The following is a 17,018-nucleotide window of genomic DNA, read 5'->3' on the forward strand; positions in this document are numbered from 1 at the left end:
CTACAGAGGGAAGATAAAAATATGTGAGAATTGTGCTTTATTTGAGAATTTCAATCCCCAGACTCTTCTCCCCACTAAATGAAGAATTCAACGTTATAAACACGATCAGTATGAACTTAAAAATGCTATCAGCAGACTGCAGTAGTAAAATAACAATTTTTCAGCAAAAGGTTTTTATAGGCAGCATTAATTATTTCAACAGTTAGTTTTCAGAAACTTGAGATCACCACACTGATTTCCATTAGCACACTGTATACGCATCAGATAAGACAAGTGGGGTGTACCTGTGCCGAGCACAGTTCATACAGGAGGTGAAACTTGGTCTCATGAAACCTAGAGACTGACGGTACAACTGCTTTTACTTTGGTCGTAGTGTGGATGGAGCAACTGGTTTGACTTTCAAGAAAACGGTGACAGTCCACTTAAAATTAAGTTTTCATGCTCAGTACTTCACATATACGTTTATAAGAGAACTTGTGGCCGAGTTGTATGCCTCACTGTAAAAAATACTGCTTTTTTTTTTTTTTTGAACACAAATGTTTTTTCTTCATTCTGTTTGGAAAGTAGTACTTACTTTGATCACTACCTGTGGTTAGGTGATCATATCAGAGCCTTGTGCGGGTTCCAAGCATTCAGTCTGTAGTAAAACTTGCCTGAGTTATTTTCAGGTAAATGAATACTAAATCCCCTGTTGATCGGGGTAGCCCAGAGTCCCATTTGTTTTAAAATAAATACATTTAAGGAAAAAGGAATCCTATGCTTCGACGGGTTTTTCAGATAAGGAGCGAAGCAAGTCCTTGTAAATAGCAGAGTTCATAAACCGTGGGTAGGAGTCTCTGTGCATTAAGGTATAGATTTGAAGCTGTGCGTCGTCAAAGGTATGTTGTGAGGGCTCCAGCATATTGCGGTTAATCACTTCCCTTACTCTGGAGTCCAAGCTGACCTGCGTGTTAAAATAAAAAGACATGCAAGTAATAGTGGTGTACAGTAGCTAGTTTCTTTCTTTGCTTTTGCCTGTTGGCTTAAAACAGTTTCAGTTGGTGTCCTTCAGAAGTATAAGGACTGTTAAACGTGTGTCTTTACACCAAGAATGACAGTGTTGAAATATGGCAATAAAAATCTGTTGAATACGATCAGATAAACTTTCTCATAGAAGCAATTTTACTTTGAGCAAGGCTGCCTGCAACCCCGTTGCTACTAAAACCTGAGGGACTGGAAGATTATTTCCAGACCGACTTCCTGCTCTGTAGTAGAGTGGATTGGTAATGTTTTATGACAGTTGGTTTCCTTGGGAAGTAGTGCTGTGGTAAAGAGACTGAATTTGGAGAACGCAGGATGACGCAGACGGAAACAGTAACCTGGGAGGCTGGTGCTTAATCAAATTCCTATCTTAAAAAGCAGGATGAATGGATGTGGGTCATGGGTACAGCTATATAATGATTCCATACAGCAGACAAGTGATGTTTTGTTGTTTTTTTTCTCCCTGCAAATGCCAGTCTGTGGATAGATGTTGGCATGACTATAATGGACCGATAACATTTTTATCTGCATACGCTTTGCACCACAAATAGTGAAGTGTACAAGTTTTGCAAGAATATAAGAAAGTTTAAAATTTCCTGCTTACTTCTAGAATCCTATTCAAGTTACAAACCAAGACGTGTTTGACACTTGAGGCATTTTTCACCAGCCAATTTTCAAGTTAGCATTCCTGTTGTGCACCATATTCTTTGCACAAAACCAAACAAAGATTGTGCTGTGCAGATTACATTTAATTTGTGGTTACGGTGCTTTTGGAGACCTCATCTACATGCACTGCAGAAGAGAACCCCGCTGGTTTGTTTAATGTATGAAATTTAAGTTGAGCGAGGATAAAATCTTCAACTCTGTGTTGAACTCCCTGATCTTTATGGGTCCGTCCCAGCTCGGGATATTCAGCTCTGTGTTAGTTGTGCCTCAAACTGAAGCCTTCACATCTCCATACCAAAGCAGCGTAGGAAGAATTTTCTTAGAGCCAGTGAAAGTAGTTCTGACCATGTCACCTCAGGGCTGGGTTTGTCTTTTACCCCTACACCTCTACTTCTTAGCAGTGCAATGTGTGGGAAAGAGTTATCGCTGTGTATTTTTCTAGCTTTAAACACATTAACTGTGCAAAGCAGCATCAGAGAATGGGGAAAGTAATATACCTCCTTCGGAGAAAGGATAGAAATATAATCCTCATAAATCAGTCTTGCTTTTTCTTCGATGACGCTTTTGTTGGATTCCTGTTTCAGTTCCTCACAGGCCATCCAGAAAAGCATGTTTTCCTCACTGAATTCCGTTCGCAGAAACTCACGGAAAGCATTCCGACCAGCAGGCGTAAGCATCAACTTGTCAAATGACTGCGCCCAAGCATTTACTTCTTCAAGAGTAGGAGCGGGGCTGGAGGTAGGAGGAGAGGACAAGAGAGAAACGAGCAATTGTTAAACTGTTTTCAGCTGGTAGAAGGCATCTGCCATCATAATGGAACAAAGATGCAAAGTTCATGAACCTCTTTATTCCTCGCTGGAGCTAGCCAAGTGCAAACTGCAGTAAGCAGATGTGATGTGATAAGATGATTGCCTGAACGTTGATGCAGAAGTTGCACTTTACTGCTCAAAGTAATTGCAGTAAAGAAGCCCCTCGGCAACAGCTATGTTTTATTATTCCTAATAGTCCTCGTTGAATCATTGTGTTAAAGAGTGAATGAAAATATGTAATCCAGATACAACAGACACACTCCTGTCTACTGCAGCTTCATGAGTGCTCCTACCTGCTTGGGCAACTCTTAAGAGACAAGTGCCTGGTTCTTGAGAGTATCTGAGCTCCCTGTTGTATTTATTCCTTCCCTAAGGCCGAGCACTGCCTTTGAGCTCGTTACTGAGTGAGAAAAATATCACAAAATATTTCAGATAAAAGATGGTCTGTGTTTACTATATGTTTATCTGAAAACACTGGAATGTGATTACACACTGCATATAAGTACAATGAAAGATTATAGATCAGGATCTTCGTTCTTTAAGGGGCATGAGATGGATGACTTGCAAATTCAGCTTTATTATTACCCATTTGTCATTTATCTGCATATGTCAGATGATTGATTTCCATTAGTTAGTTAGATTGGAATTTTTGTTTCATTTCTTGTTTGACAGAGCACACAGTAAAAGCCGTACCTTTCCTCACAGTTTGGAATACCCTCCGCTTGGAGTTCATGGGATGTTCTCCTTGCTCTCTCTTCATCCTGATTTCTAACAGTAAGACTGCAAGGTAGCAAGCAAAAGTTTTGTCAGTTTTAGGAAGGGTTCAGTGAAAAAATGCTCTCAATAGCCGTAGTGATACGCTGATGCTGGCTCTAAGTTGTGTGAGCTTAGCACTTTCATTCAGCAGAAGTGTACAATATCATGTCAGGTATGTCCCTGGATAGAAAATAACCTACATCTGCAACAAAGTCTGTGCACACTCCACTGAGGTTTATTATACTGCGTTGTTGTTTTTACCTAAGTTCCCCTTGAGGCAGTTACTGCATGTTAGTTGGGCTTGGGTGTTCTCCTTTCTTTGCTGATGTTTCTTCTGATCTTTCAGCATGTTTCCTTTTGGCAAACTGGGACTGAATTCTGAGATTATTGTAGGGCAGTGAGAACTGCATGTGTGCATACAGACACTCTCATAATCTGTAAAGCTGCTTACAATTTGCCAAGAAGAAGACATCCCAGGAATGTATATGAGGTCTGTACTTCAGCTTGTGTCTACAGGATTCAGTCTTTTACTATGCTTTTTACCAGTGGTCCTGGCCTTTTTTAATATGAGAAGTGGTATGCATTCCTCACGCAAGAACTGATGTGCTTGTCGGAGCTGTTTTAAGATTGAGGGGAACAAACGTATCCAAGAGAAAGGAGAAGAAGACAAGTCCAAAAGAATTAAGTTTCCTTAAGAGGTCGTGCCATGCCTCACAAGAAAGCCTCACAGGTTGGCTCATTTCCTAGAAATGTACAGGTAAACAGAGCCAAGAATCAAAATGCATTTTCTCAGGTTTCCAAAGAGTAACGTGCTGGAGGCTTTGCTTCTAGCTGCAGAGTGATCAGGTGCTGTGGGAATCTGGCTGAGAGACTTGCTTCCCCATTTCTTCATTCTACATCTACTATTAAGCGTGTGCTGGATATTGGCTGTTCTGCAAATCAGCTGTATGACTCATGCAGAATGTTATTTTTATTCCTATTCATAATTTTTCTGTTGAAAGTACTTGAGCTATTTAGAGGAAAGGCTTTACGAATAGGGAATAAAAATAGCTTAATTATGGTTTGTTTTGCATTTTTTGCTACTAGAAAACAATCGTTCTCAAAGAAATCAGAAATTATTTCAAAGCTAAAGTGAGCAACTCTGTTTTGGAGCCTGTACTGGTTTCTCGTTTTACTTTGAAGTGCAAGTAAGAGTTTTCAGCATCGTGAAATTTGGGTAATTTAATTCCATCTATTGAGTAAATTGCTTTCTTTGAATTGTTTGAATAGTGAGTGCACAGATAATCAGCGCCCTCAGGAATATCAGTTAAAACGTTCAAAACAAAACAAAAAACAGCTTATCAATAATTTCAAAGATAAAATGCAAGTTTTACGTACTCTGACTTCATAGATAAAGGAAGCCTTTTGTCCATACCAAATATTTTCTGTTTCCATAAGGGAGGGCAGGATTGGATGTCTATAGCTTCTATAAGCTGCGTACCAATAGCAAAGGAATGATGAGCCTGCTGTTCCCTAACTTACGTTCTTCTCCAAAGCATTTACTACTAGCTGCTGCTGGGAAGAAGTAGTGGTAGAACAGATTCCTTATCTGGCCAGTCATGTTGTTTCATGACTTATTTACTTCACCTCAGTCCCAGGTTTGCTTGCTTTGAAGTGTTCATGTGCTGGATAGTGCATTTACAAGAAGCTCTCAGCATGCTGTCAGTGTTTTAGTTTAACTCCTACAGCTTAGACTTTTTATCTTTATTTCAGTGCAAATTCTGGTCTAGCCCATTAATTAGTAGTGGACCCCAACAGGAACAGGACTTCAGCGTATGGCAAGCTTTGCTTGAATTTTAAATGAAACAAACTGGAACTGATAAGAGAGTGAAGGTGGACAAACTGGAATCCAGTGATTCCTCTTCCCTTAATTTCTCCCCTGATGAGTTTTCCTCTTCAACAGCTTTTAGTAGTTCTTCAAAAATGTTCTGCTCCACTATTTATTCAAGATAAGCACTGAACACTTCCAGCAGTGTGTTAATCTCTGATCCCAAGGGTTACCTTCATATGAATTGCAGGTGCTGTGCTTTGACACCACTAATTAACGACAAAGGATCTGCTTGCCTGTGCAACAGAGAAGCAGTGCTGGATACTTGGCTGTTATCTTAATTCCCTGCAACAATCTGTGCTCCTCCTAAGGCCTGATCTTCCATCTAGAACTGTTACACATTCTGGTATTGCTTTTTACTGGGAGTCCTGATGAAGCTCGAGGTTGAGAAGAATCAGTATTAGTGTATTACATACATGACGTGTTTGTTTAGAAGGTGATATACCAATTCAAGGAAAAGGCCAAAAACAACCAGTTCTTAGGTTGCAGCTAAGAAAGGCTATGAGGGAAGAAAAATAAGAAGAAAGGAAAAGGGGTGGGGAGGAGGAGCTAGACAAAATATTTCACTTGAATCACACCTGCAGTTCTGTAGGGATGGGTGAGGCTTGGGCCTACTCCTTCAGCCGTTGAGATGTTCTAAGCTCTGACCCCGGGAACTGATTTCATAGAATCACAGAAGTGCTCAGGTTGGAAAAGACCTTCAAGATCATCAGGCCCAAAATTTGGACAACGAAAAGCAAGGGTTTCCCTGAGCCGAGGGCCGCCTGGTACCACAGCCTTTTGTCTAAATGGTTATAGAAATTGAATCAGGCTTAGATGCTCACTAACAAGAGTGAGCAGGGTGAGGATGATAAGGATTTCTAAAAGGAGGTATAGAAGAGTACTTTACCAAGCCCTTAATGTTCTTCCTGCCTCTTTTTTGTTTTGTTTGGTCTCTGATTTCAGTGGAATGGGGCTGGGGCTTCCTTAAGAAGGCGGTCACTTGGGTGTATGCGTGCACCTGCAAAGCTTAGAGAAAAGCTAAAATATCTTTTGAAACACTTTCCTACTTGATCCGTTCTCTTCTGAAGCTACTGTACAGAAGTTAAATGTTATCTGTTACTTCAGTGGTGAAAAATGCACTGCAGCAGAAAGCAGTGCACACATATCTCCTAGCTGCAGCCTTGAAGAATACCCCAGGAGGTTTGTCTGCCCTCTGCCGTCCCGCATGCTGGCTGTTAGCTCCCTCCCCTTCCGTGCTGTCCCCAGGAGGGGGGTAAGGGCCGTACCAGGAGCAGCTGCAGCAGCAGCACCAGCAGAAGCAGCAGGCGTTGGGCCCGCGGTTCCCCGCGCTGTGCTGAGCCTGCGCCGAGCCCGGGGTCTCCTGGCTTGTTGACATCTGCCGCTTGCGCATCTCCGTCCGCTCCGATCCCATGGGCTGCAAGAGAGCAGGACAAGGGGAAAGTAAAACACAGCTGGGTTTTAATATTCTAGGTTTTGGTTTGTTTGGTTTTTTTTTTTTGTGAGAACCACCCGCTGTCCCAAAGGAAATACGTATGGCACGCTGAGCAGAAGAGGCACCTGTTTTGCAGGGGGAACAAAACCTAAGAACGGTGCAGATAGAAATGATAACCCATTTGTAGACCTGTAGGCCTCATCTCAGCAGCAATACCTAAATGCCCAGAAATAGAAAATCAGGAACAGAACATAGCTTCCAAAAAACCCACAGCAACACTTGTTTCTGAGTGTGGAAGTATACATGTGAAATGTAAGTACATCTGTAAATTCAGATTTCATAGCAATAGAATAAAACACTACATAGTAAATGCCCTCCGGATATCTCTCCTGGTTTAAAATAATGTGCTTCAATTAGAATGAAATAAACTACAGCACGCTGAGGGATTGATAATATATCTGATGGTATTTCAGGCTTCCTTGGACAGTAAACAGTTATTATTGACAAGAGAAGAGTAACTTGGGGTCAGAGACATGCTGCTTAAGTAGCCTAACCTATCCAGGGTTCCTTCTGAGATGTTTTCTCTGGGTGTTTTGCACGTTCATCTCCCTAATAATCCATTTAGCAGTTGAACTGACAGTAGTGTGAGGAAAAGCTGGTTCCTGGCTGCAGCACATTATTACAAGTCAGAGAAACTCCTTTGGTGGGTTGTAATTAATCTGCTGGTCCAGGTTCACAGAACAAGCAGTGAGTTAATGATCCATTCAGCACCACTCTCCTAACCTTGGGCTCTGAACAAAACCACAGTCATCGTTACCCATACTGTACCACTGGGACTAACTACCTTTGCCCACATAAGAATTATTAATATGCAGAAGAAACAGACGTCTTACATAAGAAGTCTACATCTTTGTGGTTCATCATCGAAGCAGAACTGTGAAATACAGTTAAAAATTCATGCAGCTCAAAATTGTCATCGTACTGAGACCACACAGTGCCTGAACCCACTGTCAGACACTGGGCTTTGCCCAAAGCTGTGTCATAGTTTGACATGTATATTTATGATATATATTGTTTCTCCAATTTATTTATTTTTTATGAAAACTAAAGGAGCAAATACTGCAGTTTTGCAGCAGTGCATGGTGAAATGAGAAGTCTTCCAAGAGCTCTCTGTCTGCTGCCTTTGCTCTCCTGTAAGCTGCTCCTCAGCTGGAACAGAGACAAAGGCACAAAGGATGAGTTTATGAAAGCCGTCTAAGGATTCATGTTCAGAGAAACCTACTTTAAAAAGCACTGAAACTGTCTCAGTATGACTTGTACATGTGGAAGTATAATGATCTTGGAGGGTATAATGGAAAAAAGTTAGAGATGACAACTTCTGTGAGGTCATGCAGTGAGCTATGGACAGAGCCACCGTTAAAACCTGAACAGAAAGGACTGGGTTTATGTCTGGGGTACTTTTTCTGCTGACTGTACTACATCCAGAACTCACCATTGTGTTTTCCTTCTCTTTCCTTCAGCTACTACCACTGTCCAACCAGTTGCCAGAACTACTGCTCTGAATTGTGCTGCATGGCTGAAAGGGCAGTTGCTTTACCAACTATTCCATAGACTGCTGTTTGTCAGAATTAACCAACTCCTGGCTTCTTTGCACTGCAATCCACCTTAGGAACAATCCAAACATCTGCTTGACTGACCTCCCAGTAAAAATGTCGTGTTCATGCAGTGTTATGGTTGGCAGTTTGGGGCATCAGGTGGTCTGACTGAGCCAAGCAAGTAAAAACTGCTTTAAAAATAGTTGTTCTTTGTATAAATGATGGCATGAAGTATTAGTTGGAAGATCCTACTGCTGTAATACATAGTGACATGTTATCTCCGCAGGTTTATCCTTCCACAGGATTAGGCTGAAGGGCTTAAACCACCTGTAATCAAAAACAAAAGTGTGACTGCTAGTGTTGCAAGAGGGCTTTCCTTATTTTCCAGGCCAACACTGCAGTTGTTCAGGTTGTTTTAATAATGAAAAGTGGCAATTATCAATGGCATTTGGAGCCAATGGCTTACTTTTAAAGCTGGCAAAGGGAAGTACAGATGTTGATACTTGTATATTTAGCTACGTTTCCTTCTGAGTCCCAGCTGAAAATACACTTCTCAGACTCATAGCTCTGAAAGCTGAAGTGTATATAAGTGTGTCCAAGGGCAAGGCGTTCCTTGGGGCTGTTACTTGGCTGTAGAACAGGAGGGTGCACTGCTGATGAAAACAAAGGTGTACAGCCATCCTCCTGCAGCTGGTGCTTCCATGTCACCCACATCAAACAAGAGCCTGCTCTTCAGTCAATATGGCATTGAAATGGTTAAGAACTGGTGATCAGACCAATAGGTTTATCCTTACAGAGAAATGTCACCATCTTTATGACGACCAGCCTCTCACAGGTACAAGTCCAGATTACTGGACTGTTGATTTTGAAAGACCCTTGGGCAGTCGTGCTGAGCTTTGCCTTTTTTTAAGATTTGGGCAAGGGTGTATCACTTCTTCGAGGTAAGAGGAGGAAGGTCCATGAATCTCCTTAGGAGGAGATTCATCAACCTAGGTAGCTTGTGAGAACGTGTTGCCCCCAGTATGCCAGCATCTTAGCCTCAGATGCTCCCTACTCTCATGCTTTTTTAATTCCCTGTTACCTGAAATGCCCTTACTAGGTTGCTGTGCTACAAGAGAGACCTGTGCTCTGAAGCCTGGTCTGACGGGGAAAAATAACACAATCAGAAATTGCTTATCTTCCTCTAGATGCATTTTTTATACCAAAATGGAATTGCTGCTGCTGCAAACTCCCTGTGCCATGAGTGTCCTTTATCTTCTTGGATTTCCTGGCCCCTTAGGAGGTGCTACGAAGCAAGAACAAGCTGTAGCAGAAGCCTCTGTGCTGGATGCTGTTTGCACTTGAGAACTGGGGTCTGTTTCCTCTGTCCCCCACCACCCATAGCAGAAATCTGTCTGGTTTGAAACGGGTTTGAGAAAAAAACAGAGGGGAAAAAGATGTAAAAACTGGAGGTGGGCTGCTCCTATGCGTTCTGAAATAAATCCATAGGTTCATAGGTTCATAAGGTTGTAAAGGACCTACAAGATCATCTAGTCCAACCATCCTCCTATCACTATCCCTACCCAACTACTAAATCAAATCCCTTAGCACCTCATCTAAACGCTTCTTGAACGAAAATTCTTTCAGATTTTTGATGGAATGAGGTAAAATGCCCTTAACCAAAGTACTTTAACTTTACCTCCAGCATTATTTAACTGCAGCCTGGGTACATGTTTAGCCAGCTGCTGGATATAGCATAGTATCGCGGAATTGCTCAGGTTGGAAAAGACCTTCAGGATCGAGTCCATCCACAACCGAACCATACTACTCTAACAACCCTCTGCTAAATCTCTATGTCTAGCTCCGTTAGTTTGCCTACAGCTCTATCAAACACACCTCTATCCACTTAGTGAAGGTTTGGGAAGCTGTAAGTTGATGTAAGTCTTTCTGGTTCATACGAATACGGAAGAACTAAAAGATGTTATTCTGTGGGCTCTGGGGTAGTCAGCGGGATCTGAGTTTGTTAATGTCAAGTCGCTGTGGTGGGAGGTGGCATTCTCAAACTTGTCACCGTTTAGTCAGTCTCAGCTGGAAGAACTTAGCAGCACCAAGTGTAAGCCATCAGAGAGACTTAAAACACCATATAAAATAATAATAAAAAAGGAGTTATCATTGCATGAGTTGATGGTTATGAGGGGAATAAAATCTCCTGAACAAGACAGTTGGTTGATGTCCAGGTGACACAAGGAGGTTCTGGTGTAAAACTCCTTGCTGTGCTGTTGGCTGGACCAGATGAGTGTCCCTGGATAGTGCTTTCCTGTGGAGTTCTGCATCCAGCTGCCTTCTGCTCCATCAGACTCCTCCAGCACATTCCTGATCCATCCATAGGAATGATCATTAGCTACACACAGAGCATCTCCCAGCTACCTATAACCTGTAGGACAGTCGTTTGTACACAAACACTTCACAGAATCTAAGAACTACCAAGGTTGGAAAAGACCTCCAAGATCATCCAGTTCAACCATCCACTCACCACCACTATTTCCCCACTAAACCCTTAGTACAACATCCGTGGATGGTTTCAGAGAAGAAATTTCTCCTAATATCCAACCTGAATCTCCCCTGGCACAACTTGAGGCCATTCTCTCTAGTTTTATTGCTAGTAACACAGGAGAAAAGGCCGACCCTCACCTTGCCACAAGCTCCTTTCTGGTCATTGCAGAGAGCAATGAGGTCTCCCCTGAGCCTCCTCTTCTCCAGACTGAACAATCCCAGCTCCCTCAGCCGTTCCCCATCAGACCTGTGCTCCAGACCCCTCACAGCGTCACTGCCCTTCTCTGAACACGCTCCAGGACCTCAATGTCTTCTTGTGGTGAGGGGCCCGAAACTGAACACAGCCTCACCAGTGCTGAGTACAGGGGGATGATCACTTCCCTGCTCCTGCTGGCTGCACTGTTTCCCATACAAGCCAGAATGCCATTTGCCTTCTTGGTTACCTGGGCACACTGTCAGCTCATGTTCAGCTGACAGCCCCAGGTCCACCTCTCCTACACAGTCTTGCAGCTCCTCTGCCGCAATCCTGTAGTGCTACATGAGGTTGTTGTGGCCAAAGTGCAGTACTTGGCACTTAGTCTTGTTGAACTTTATCCCACTGGCCTCATCTCAGCCATCCAGCCTGTCCAGATCCCTCTGAAGGGAATTCCAAATTGACACTTCCTTCCAGCTTCTTGTCATCTGCAAACTTACTGTGGGCATACTCAATCCCGCCATCCAGATCACCAGTAAAGATATGAAACAAGACAGGCCCAAATATCGACCCCTGGGGAATACCACTCGTGACTGGTCACCTGCTGGATTTAACTCCGTTCACCACCACTCCTGGGCCTGGCCCTCCAACCAGTTCCTCACCTCACCCAAGCCACGGGCTGCCAGCTTCTGCAGGGGAATACTGTGGGAGACATCATCAAAGGCTTTGCTGCAGTCTAGGTAGACTACATCAGCAGCCTTTCTGCATCTGCAGGAGGTTTATTCTGACCACTTCCAAGTACAGACTAGCAACAAGTTTCCTCTGTCTGCTTGCAAGAATTTGGCCGATTTTGCAGCTGAAGGACGGACCAGATCTAGGATGTTAAACAGCACAGGGAAATGCACAGAGGCTGGGCTGGGCGCAGCAGGATCTGTCTCGAGACATCCACAGAACTGTCCCGTTCCCACATTAGTCAAGAATTGAACTGAGGAAGGGACATATCTGTCGAGACAATCAGCTTGTCTCTGGTTGGCTCACAGTTACAAGTCCTTCTACTGTGACATCCCACAGGCTGCAGGATGTGGAGTTTCCAGATCTCCCAGGGAGGGAGATGTCCTTCTCTATTTAATGATTACAACAAACTTCACCTGTTATAAAAATGTGCCTAAAAAGCAACGAACCAAAAATAGAGAAATATACATCATGTTATCTTACTTTGTATCCAGCTAGATAGCATTTGAAATTCTTAACAAGAAGAGCACATTCAAGTTACTGAATGCTAATGAGCAATTTAAACAAACAAAAACAAAAACAGAATAGCGAAGCCAAGCCTCTGGGGATTCAAACAAGCATTTGAAAAACTACTTTTGACATTAGTGGAAAAGCCATCACGTATGCCGTAAGAGAAGCGCTGAGATACAGGAATAGATCATAGAATCATTAAGGTTGGAAGAGACCTCCACGATCACCTAGTCCGTCAGCCCATCCCCACCATGCCCACTAACCATGCCCCTCAGTGCTACATCTCCATGGTCTTGAACACCTCCAGGGTCAGTGACCACCACTCCCTGGGCAGCCTGTGCCAGTGCTCACCACTTTCTTTCTTTGTACACTTTCATCTTCATTTTACGCTAAAGCACGTTGCAATTTTCTCAGCCTCCTGAAGTGCACAGGTCCCGTTAAACACAGAAATAATAACCTCCACCTTTATATACAGCACAGCCCTGACATGCGTTAGCCCATCCTGCACAGCCACGGCCTCATGACTTGCAGAGAGCACACGTAGCACAGAGCTGCGTGCTGCCAACAGCAGAGGTGCTGTCCTTTGTCAGCAAACACTGAGCTGTGCCAAATTCCGTGAAACCAACGAAGAGTACTCAACTTCAGTAGCTGCAAGTGAAGTTACATCCACATCTCAACTGCTGCTCTCTCTTCAGACCTCCTCCAGCAGCGATAGGCAGCAGTGGAAGAAGGATTCTGTTGCTGCCCACTAATGCCTCATAGGGCTAGCAGCTGGGGTTGGGCTCACAGTAAATCTCAAGCTGGTGAGGGATCTGGAGCACAAGTCAGAAGGAGAGTGCTGAGGAAGCTGGGATTGTTCAGTCTGGGGAAGAGGAGGCTCGGGGGGCACCTTACTGCTCTCTACAATGACCTGAAAGGAAGCTGTGGCGAGGGCAGGGTTGGCCTCTCCTGTGTTACCAGCAATAAAACAAGAGGGAATGGCCTCAGACTGTGCTAGGGGAGATTCAGTTTGGATGTTAGGAGAAATTTCTTCTCTGCAAGAGTGGTCAGGCACTGGAATGGGCTGCCCAGGGAGCTGGTTGGGTCACCGTCCCTGGAGGTGCTCAAGAAACATTTGGATGTTGTACTAAGGGACATGGTTTAGTGGGGAAACACTGGTGGTAAGTGGATGGTTGGACTGGATGATCTTGGAGGTCTTTTCCAACATCAGTGACTCTATGCTTCTACAAATCTTTATTTTATTAATTCAGAACTACTTGAATGTTTGAGGTTCTTAGTCAGAACGGTAGCCTACTGGCAGCGTGTTGTCAAAAGAAATCTGATTAGAAAGTTTGATAGTCATGTTTCTTCCTCTTCATTGAGGAAAGTGACACAGGCTTCCTGCACTACGCAGTGTGCTATTTTAAATAAAGAAGAATTAAATGCATGTTAATGATCAGATCCCCACACACGCACATGCTTTAGGCATACTTATTCAGTTACCTGCTGAGTGAGTTCCTAGTAAGAGATTTTGTGTCAGCAGAGATTTGGCATCTTGCAATTGAAGTGGCAATGCTTGGGAAATTAGGAACGAGGGATGGCCGTCACTAAGGGGATGCCGGCCGTCACTAAGGGGATGCCGGCAGCCACAGCACGCAATGCAGCTCTGGGTGCCACAGCTGCACCTGGGCCTGCTGAAGGCCTCGGTGGGTGACAGCGGTCAGCAGGGCCCGTCCCTGAGTCTAAGCAACAATTACAGGATGCTTTTGGGTAAGGCATCCAGGAACGGAGTGTCTTTACCCGGTATATTTCCTTTATTTTTTTCAGACGAGCTGCAGCTCAGAGGAGCTGGGTTCATCTCTCCAGATGAAAGCATCGCTTTACATTTCAAAAGAAATAGCTGAAAACGCATCGCACCCACACAGGAACAGGTAGCACTGCCTCCACCGTGTCACTTCAACTCAGGTCTTCTGCCAGGGGCTTAGCTGCGCTCTTCTTCAGCGGCACAGGCTGCACAGAGAAGCCGTGCGCGCCCCATCACGGTGAGCACAGCCACCTTCAGCGGTCACACGCACGGCGAGCTCATTCAGCTCCGCGCCTCACGAACCTCAGCACGCGACCGGCCGCGCACGGAGCGCTCCTCCCGCGCTGCGCTGCCGTCCCGCGGTGACTCACGGCGCTGCCAGAGCGCCCGCTGACTCATCCCATCCCGCGCGGTGCCGGGCGCGGCCGTGACTCACGCGGCTCCCGCCGGAGCCGGAGCGGTTGCGGTGCGGTGCTACGCGGTGAGGGCTGCGCGGGGTGAGTCACCGAGGGGTGGGGGGCAGCCCCCCCCCCCCCCCGATGTGAGACCCAGAGCGAGGCCGGGGATGGATGGGGGTAGGTGGGATGCTCCGCGTACGCCCCGTCGCAACACGCGGTTGGCTCGGGCACGCGGCGGGTTCGAAACCCGCACGGGGCACCGCGGCACTGCGCGGTGCGGAACGCTGCGATCGCGCGTTTTTCAGCAGCCAAAAGGAAACGATGGAGCGGTCGCACCAAGCTCATGGCGTCGCCGGTACATCAGTACTGCAATCTCCATCGGTGCGCGCCGGGATAATCTCATTCCATCTTTGCGGCCGTGCCTCACTCTCACCACCTGCAGCCTTCTCCGGTGCCAACGACGGAGGAGGTCGGGACGCGGCGGGACCCGCGGGGGGGTGACGGGTGCCACGCGTGACGACGGGAACCCCGCGACGCCGGCGCGCGGACCGCAAGCTCCAGGGCAAGGCGGCCCCCGCCCTATCCTATCTCGTTCCGTCCCGTCCCGTCGCGGGACCGAGCGCTACTTACGGTATCGGCGGCGGCGGGGCCCCGCGGGGCGACCGTGCCCGCTCCCGCTCCCCGCTCGGCAGACGCGCGCTCTCCGCCCGGGGACGGCGGCTCCGCGGCCCCGCGCATGCGCCCCTCGCCGGCCGGAGCCGCTCCGCGAGGCCGGGGGAGCGGAGCGAGGCGGGCAGCGGGCGCCCGGCGGGGAGAAGCGGCGTGGGGGAGCGGGTGCGTGTGTGCGTGTGCTCGGGGGAGGTGGGTGGAGTGGGCTGGAGGAGGAGGTGAGGGTGGGGGGGGAAGGCGAGGCGGCTACCGCGGCTCCTTTGATTTTCGGAGATGCCCTACGTGAGAGCCGCCCGTTTGTACAAAGCGGGAGCGGAGCACGCCCGCACGTTAAGTACCTGCACGGATGCGTCCTCCCGCCCGCCCCCTCCGCCCGTCGTTTACGGCGCGGCACCGCTCGCCCCGCGCTCTGTGCGGGCTCCCCCCGCTCCGCGCCGTCGGGGCCGCGCCTTTCCCGCCCGCGTTGCCTGCGGAGCCCGGAGCCGGCTGGGGGGACGTGGGAGGACGGCGGCTTCCCCGCCGCGAGAGGAGGAGGAGGAGGAGGAGGAAGGGGCGGAGGCGGCCCCGAGCGGTACTCACGGCGCCGGGCGGCTGGAGGGCAGCTCGGGGCTGCGGCGGCGCGGCTCCGTGGCACGCCGGGCATCTCCGGCGCTCCGGGGAGGGGCGGCGGCGGGGCGGCGGTGGGACGAGGAGGGGGACTGCCGGGGGAGGCAGAGCCCAGCGGCCACGCAGGAGGGCGGCGAGCGGGCAGCGGGGAGCCGTGCCGCCTGGGGCCGGCGGAGCCGCCAGAACCAGGGGACCGAGGCGGGGCCCCGGGGCGGCCCGACGGGGCGCGCAGACGAAGCGCGGGCGGGGCCGGTGGGAGGGGAGCTGCGGACGGAGGAAGGGGCTGGAGAGCAGCGCTGAGAGCGGGGAAAGAGGGCCGGAGGGCCGCGGGGGCTGCGGGAAGGTGGGGTGGGGACGGGAGGGTGGGAGGGAGAGAGAGAGAGAGAGAGAGAGAGAGAGAGAAAAGACATGATAAAATAAACAGCCTTGGGGATCCCTTCCAGCTCAGGATGTTCTATGATTCTGTGACCCGCGTAACAGAAGAAAATAAAGCAATAAAATAAGCACAACCAAACCGCAAAAGCAGGAGTCACCGCGGTAGGACCCTGTCCAGGGTGCTGAACCCGCCAGTTCCCGCTGGGGACTGCCCCGGCTGCTCAGCAATGCTGCTCCTGTTTCCCAGCTGTAAATCAACACGATCTTCCCGTTTCCCAGCTGATTTGCATGGTCCCGGGGGGGAAGGAAGCCACCCTGCTACAGTATGAGCCCAGAATCGGGAGATGCAGAAATTACTCACGCCATTCAGATTCTGCCTCCCTTTTCTCTAGCTGCAATTTCTGTCTTTTCCAATTCCGGGCTCGTTTTATTTGCAGCCTTTTTACCTTCCCCTTTTCTGGCCCACAGCCATTCCCTTGGCATCAAAGAGAGAAAGTGAAGCCTGCCTAGTGTGAAGACAGCCTTTCCTGCGGTGGTGTGCTCTCCCCCAAGGCCTACACCATTGTCGCAACACTGTTGGTGTGAGGAGAAGGGGCTTGCCTGAGTTGAGGCTGCAGGAAAGCTGCCATTCTGGCACACGCAGAGCCTGCTGTTGCTTGGCAGCACAGGGAGCTCCCTTAGGTCTGCTCAGAGGGGTGAACTAGGGAGCCAGACAATGTTCCCAAGAGAGAGGACACCATAGCAAGAGCATTTCTACCGCCTGGTGGTGAGAAGCCCTTCTGGAAATCTCTGCCTTTTTTGTTGTGGCACAGAGAGCATGACTGGGATGCTTAATACATTTCTGTATTGAATTACAGTTGTCGTGGACTAATCTGGACCTATGGAGATATCATAGGCTTGACAATTACTATTTCATGGCCCTGCCTCACTCCTTGGAAGAGAAAAAGACTCAGTGAGGATTCCAGGGTAGCTCTTCCTCTGTCCTGAGATCAACAGCAAGACACCTGCTAACACCAGTGGCCTCTGCCTCCAGCCCTCAGCTGGTCTGCAGGGACGGGCTCAGGGCAGTGAG

General features: G+C 47.7%; 2 protein-coding genes across 2 annotated transcripts in view; one reads left to right on the forward strand and one right to left on the reverse strand.

The window, feature by feature from the left end:
* Positions 1-17,018, forward strand: part of ATP6V1H (ATPase H+ transporting V1 subunit H) — a 202,612-nt gene that overhangs the window by 131,378 nt on the left and 54,216 nt on the right. The window lies entirely within an intron of this gene.
* On the reverse strand, positions 42-16,350 carry RGS20 (regulator of G protein signaling 20). The gene is made up of 5 exons (XM_065751858.1): positions 16,308-16,350; positions 6,387-6,535; positions 3,189-3,275; positions 2,184-2,418; positions 42-943 (listed from the first exon to the last, which is right to left on the reverse strand). The coding sequence occupies exons 2-5, from the start codon at positions 6,530-6,532 to the stop codon at positions 755-757; spliced, it is 657 nt and encodes a 218-aa protein (XP_065607930.1). The 5' UTR covers positions 6,533-6,535; positions 16,308-16,350; the 3' UTR covers positions 42-754.

The sequence above is a fragment of the Cyrtonyx montezumae genome, unplaced genomic scaffold, assembly GCF_038088225.1.
Source record: "Cyrtonyx montezumae isolate F1298 unplaced genomic scaffold, pur_monq_1.0 scaffold_8, whole genome shotgun sequence".
NCBI classification, from domain to species: Eukaryota; Metazoa; Chordata; class Aves; order Galliformes; family Odontophoridae; genus Cyrtonyx; species Cyrtonyx montezumae.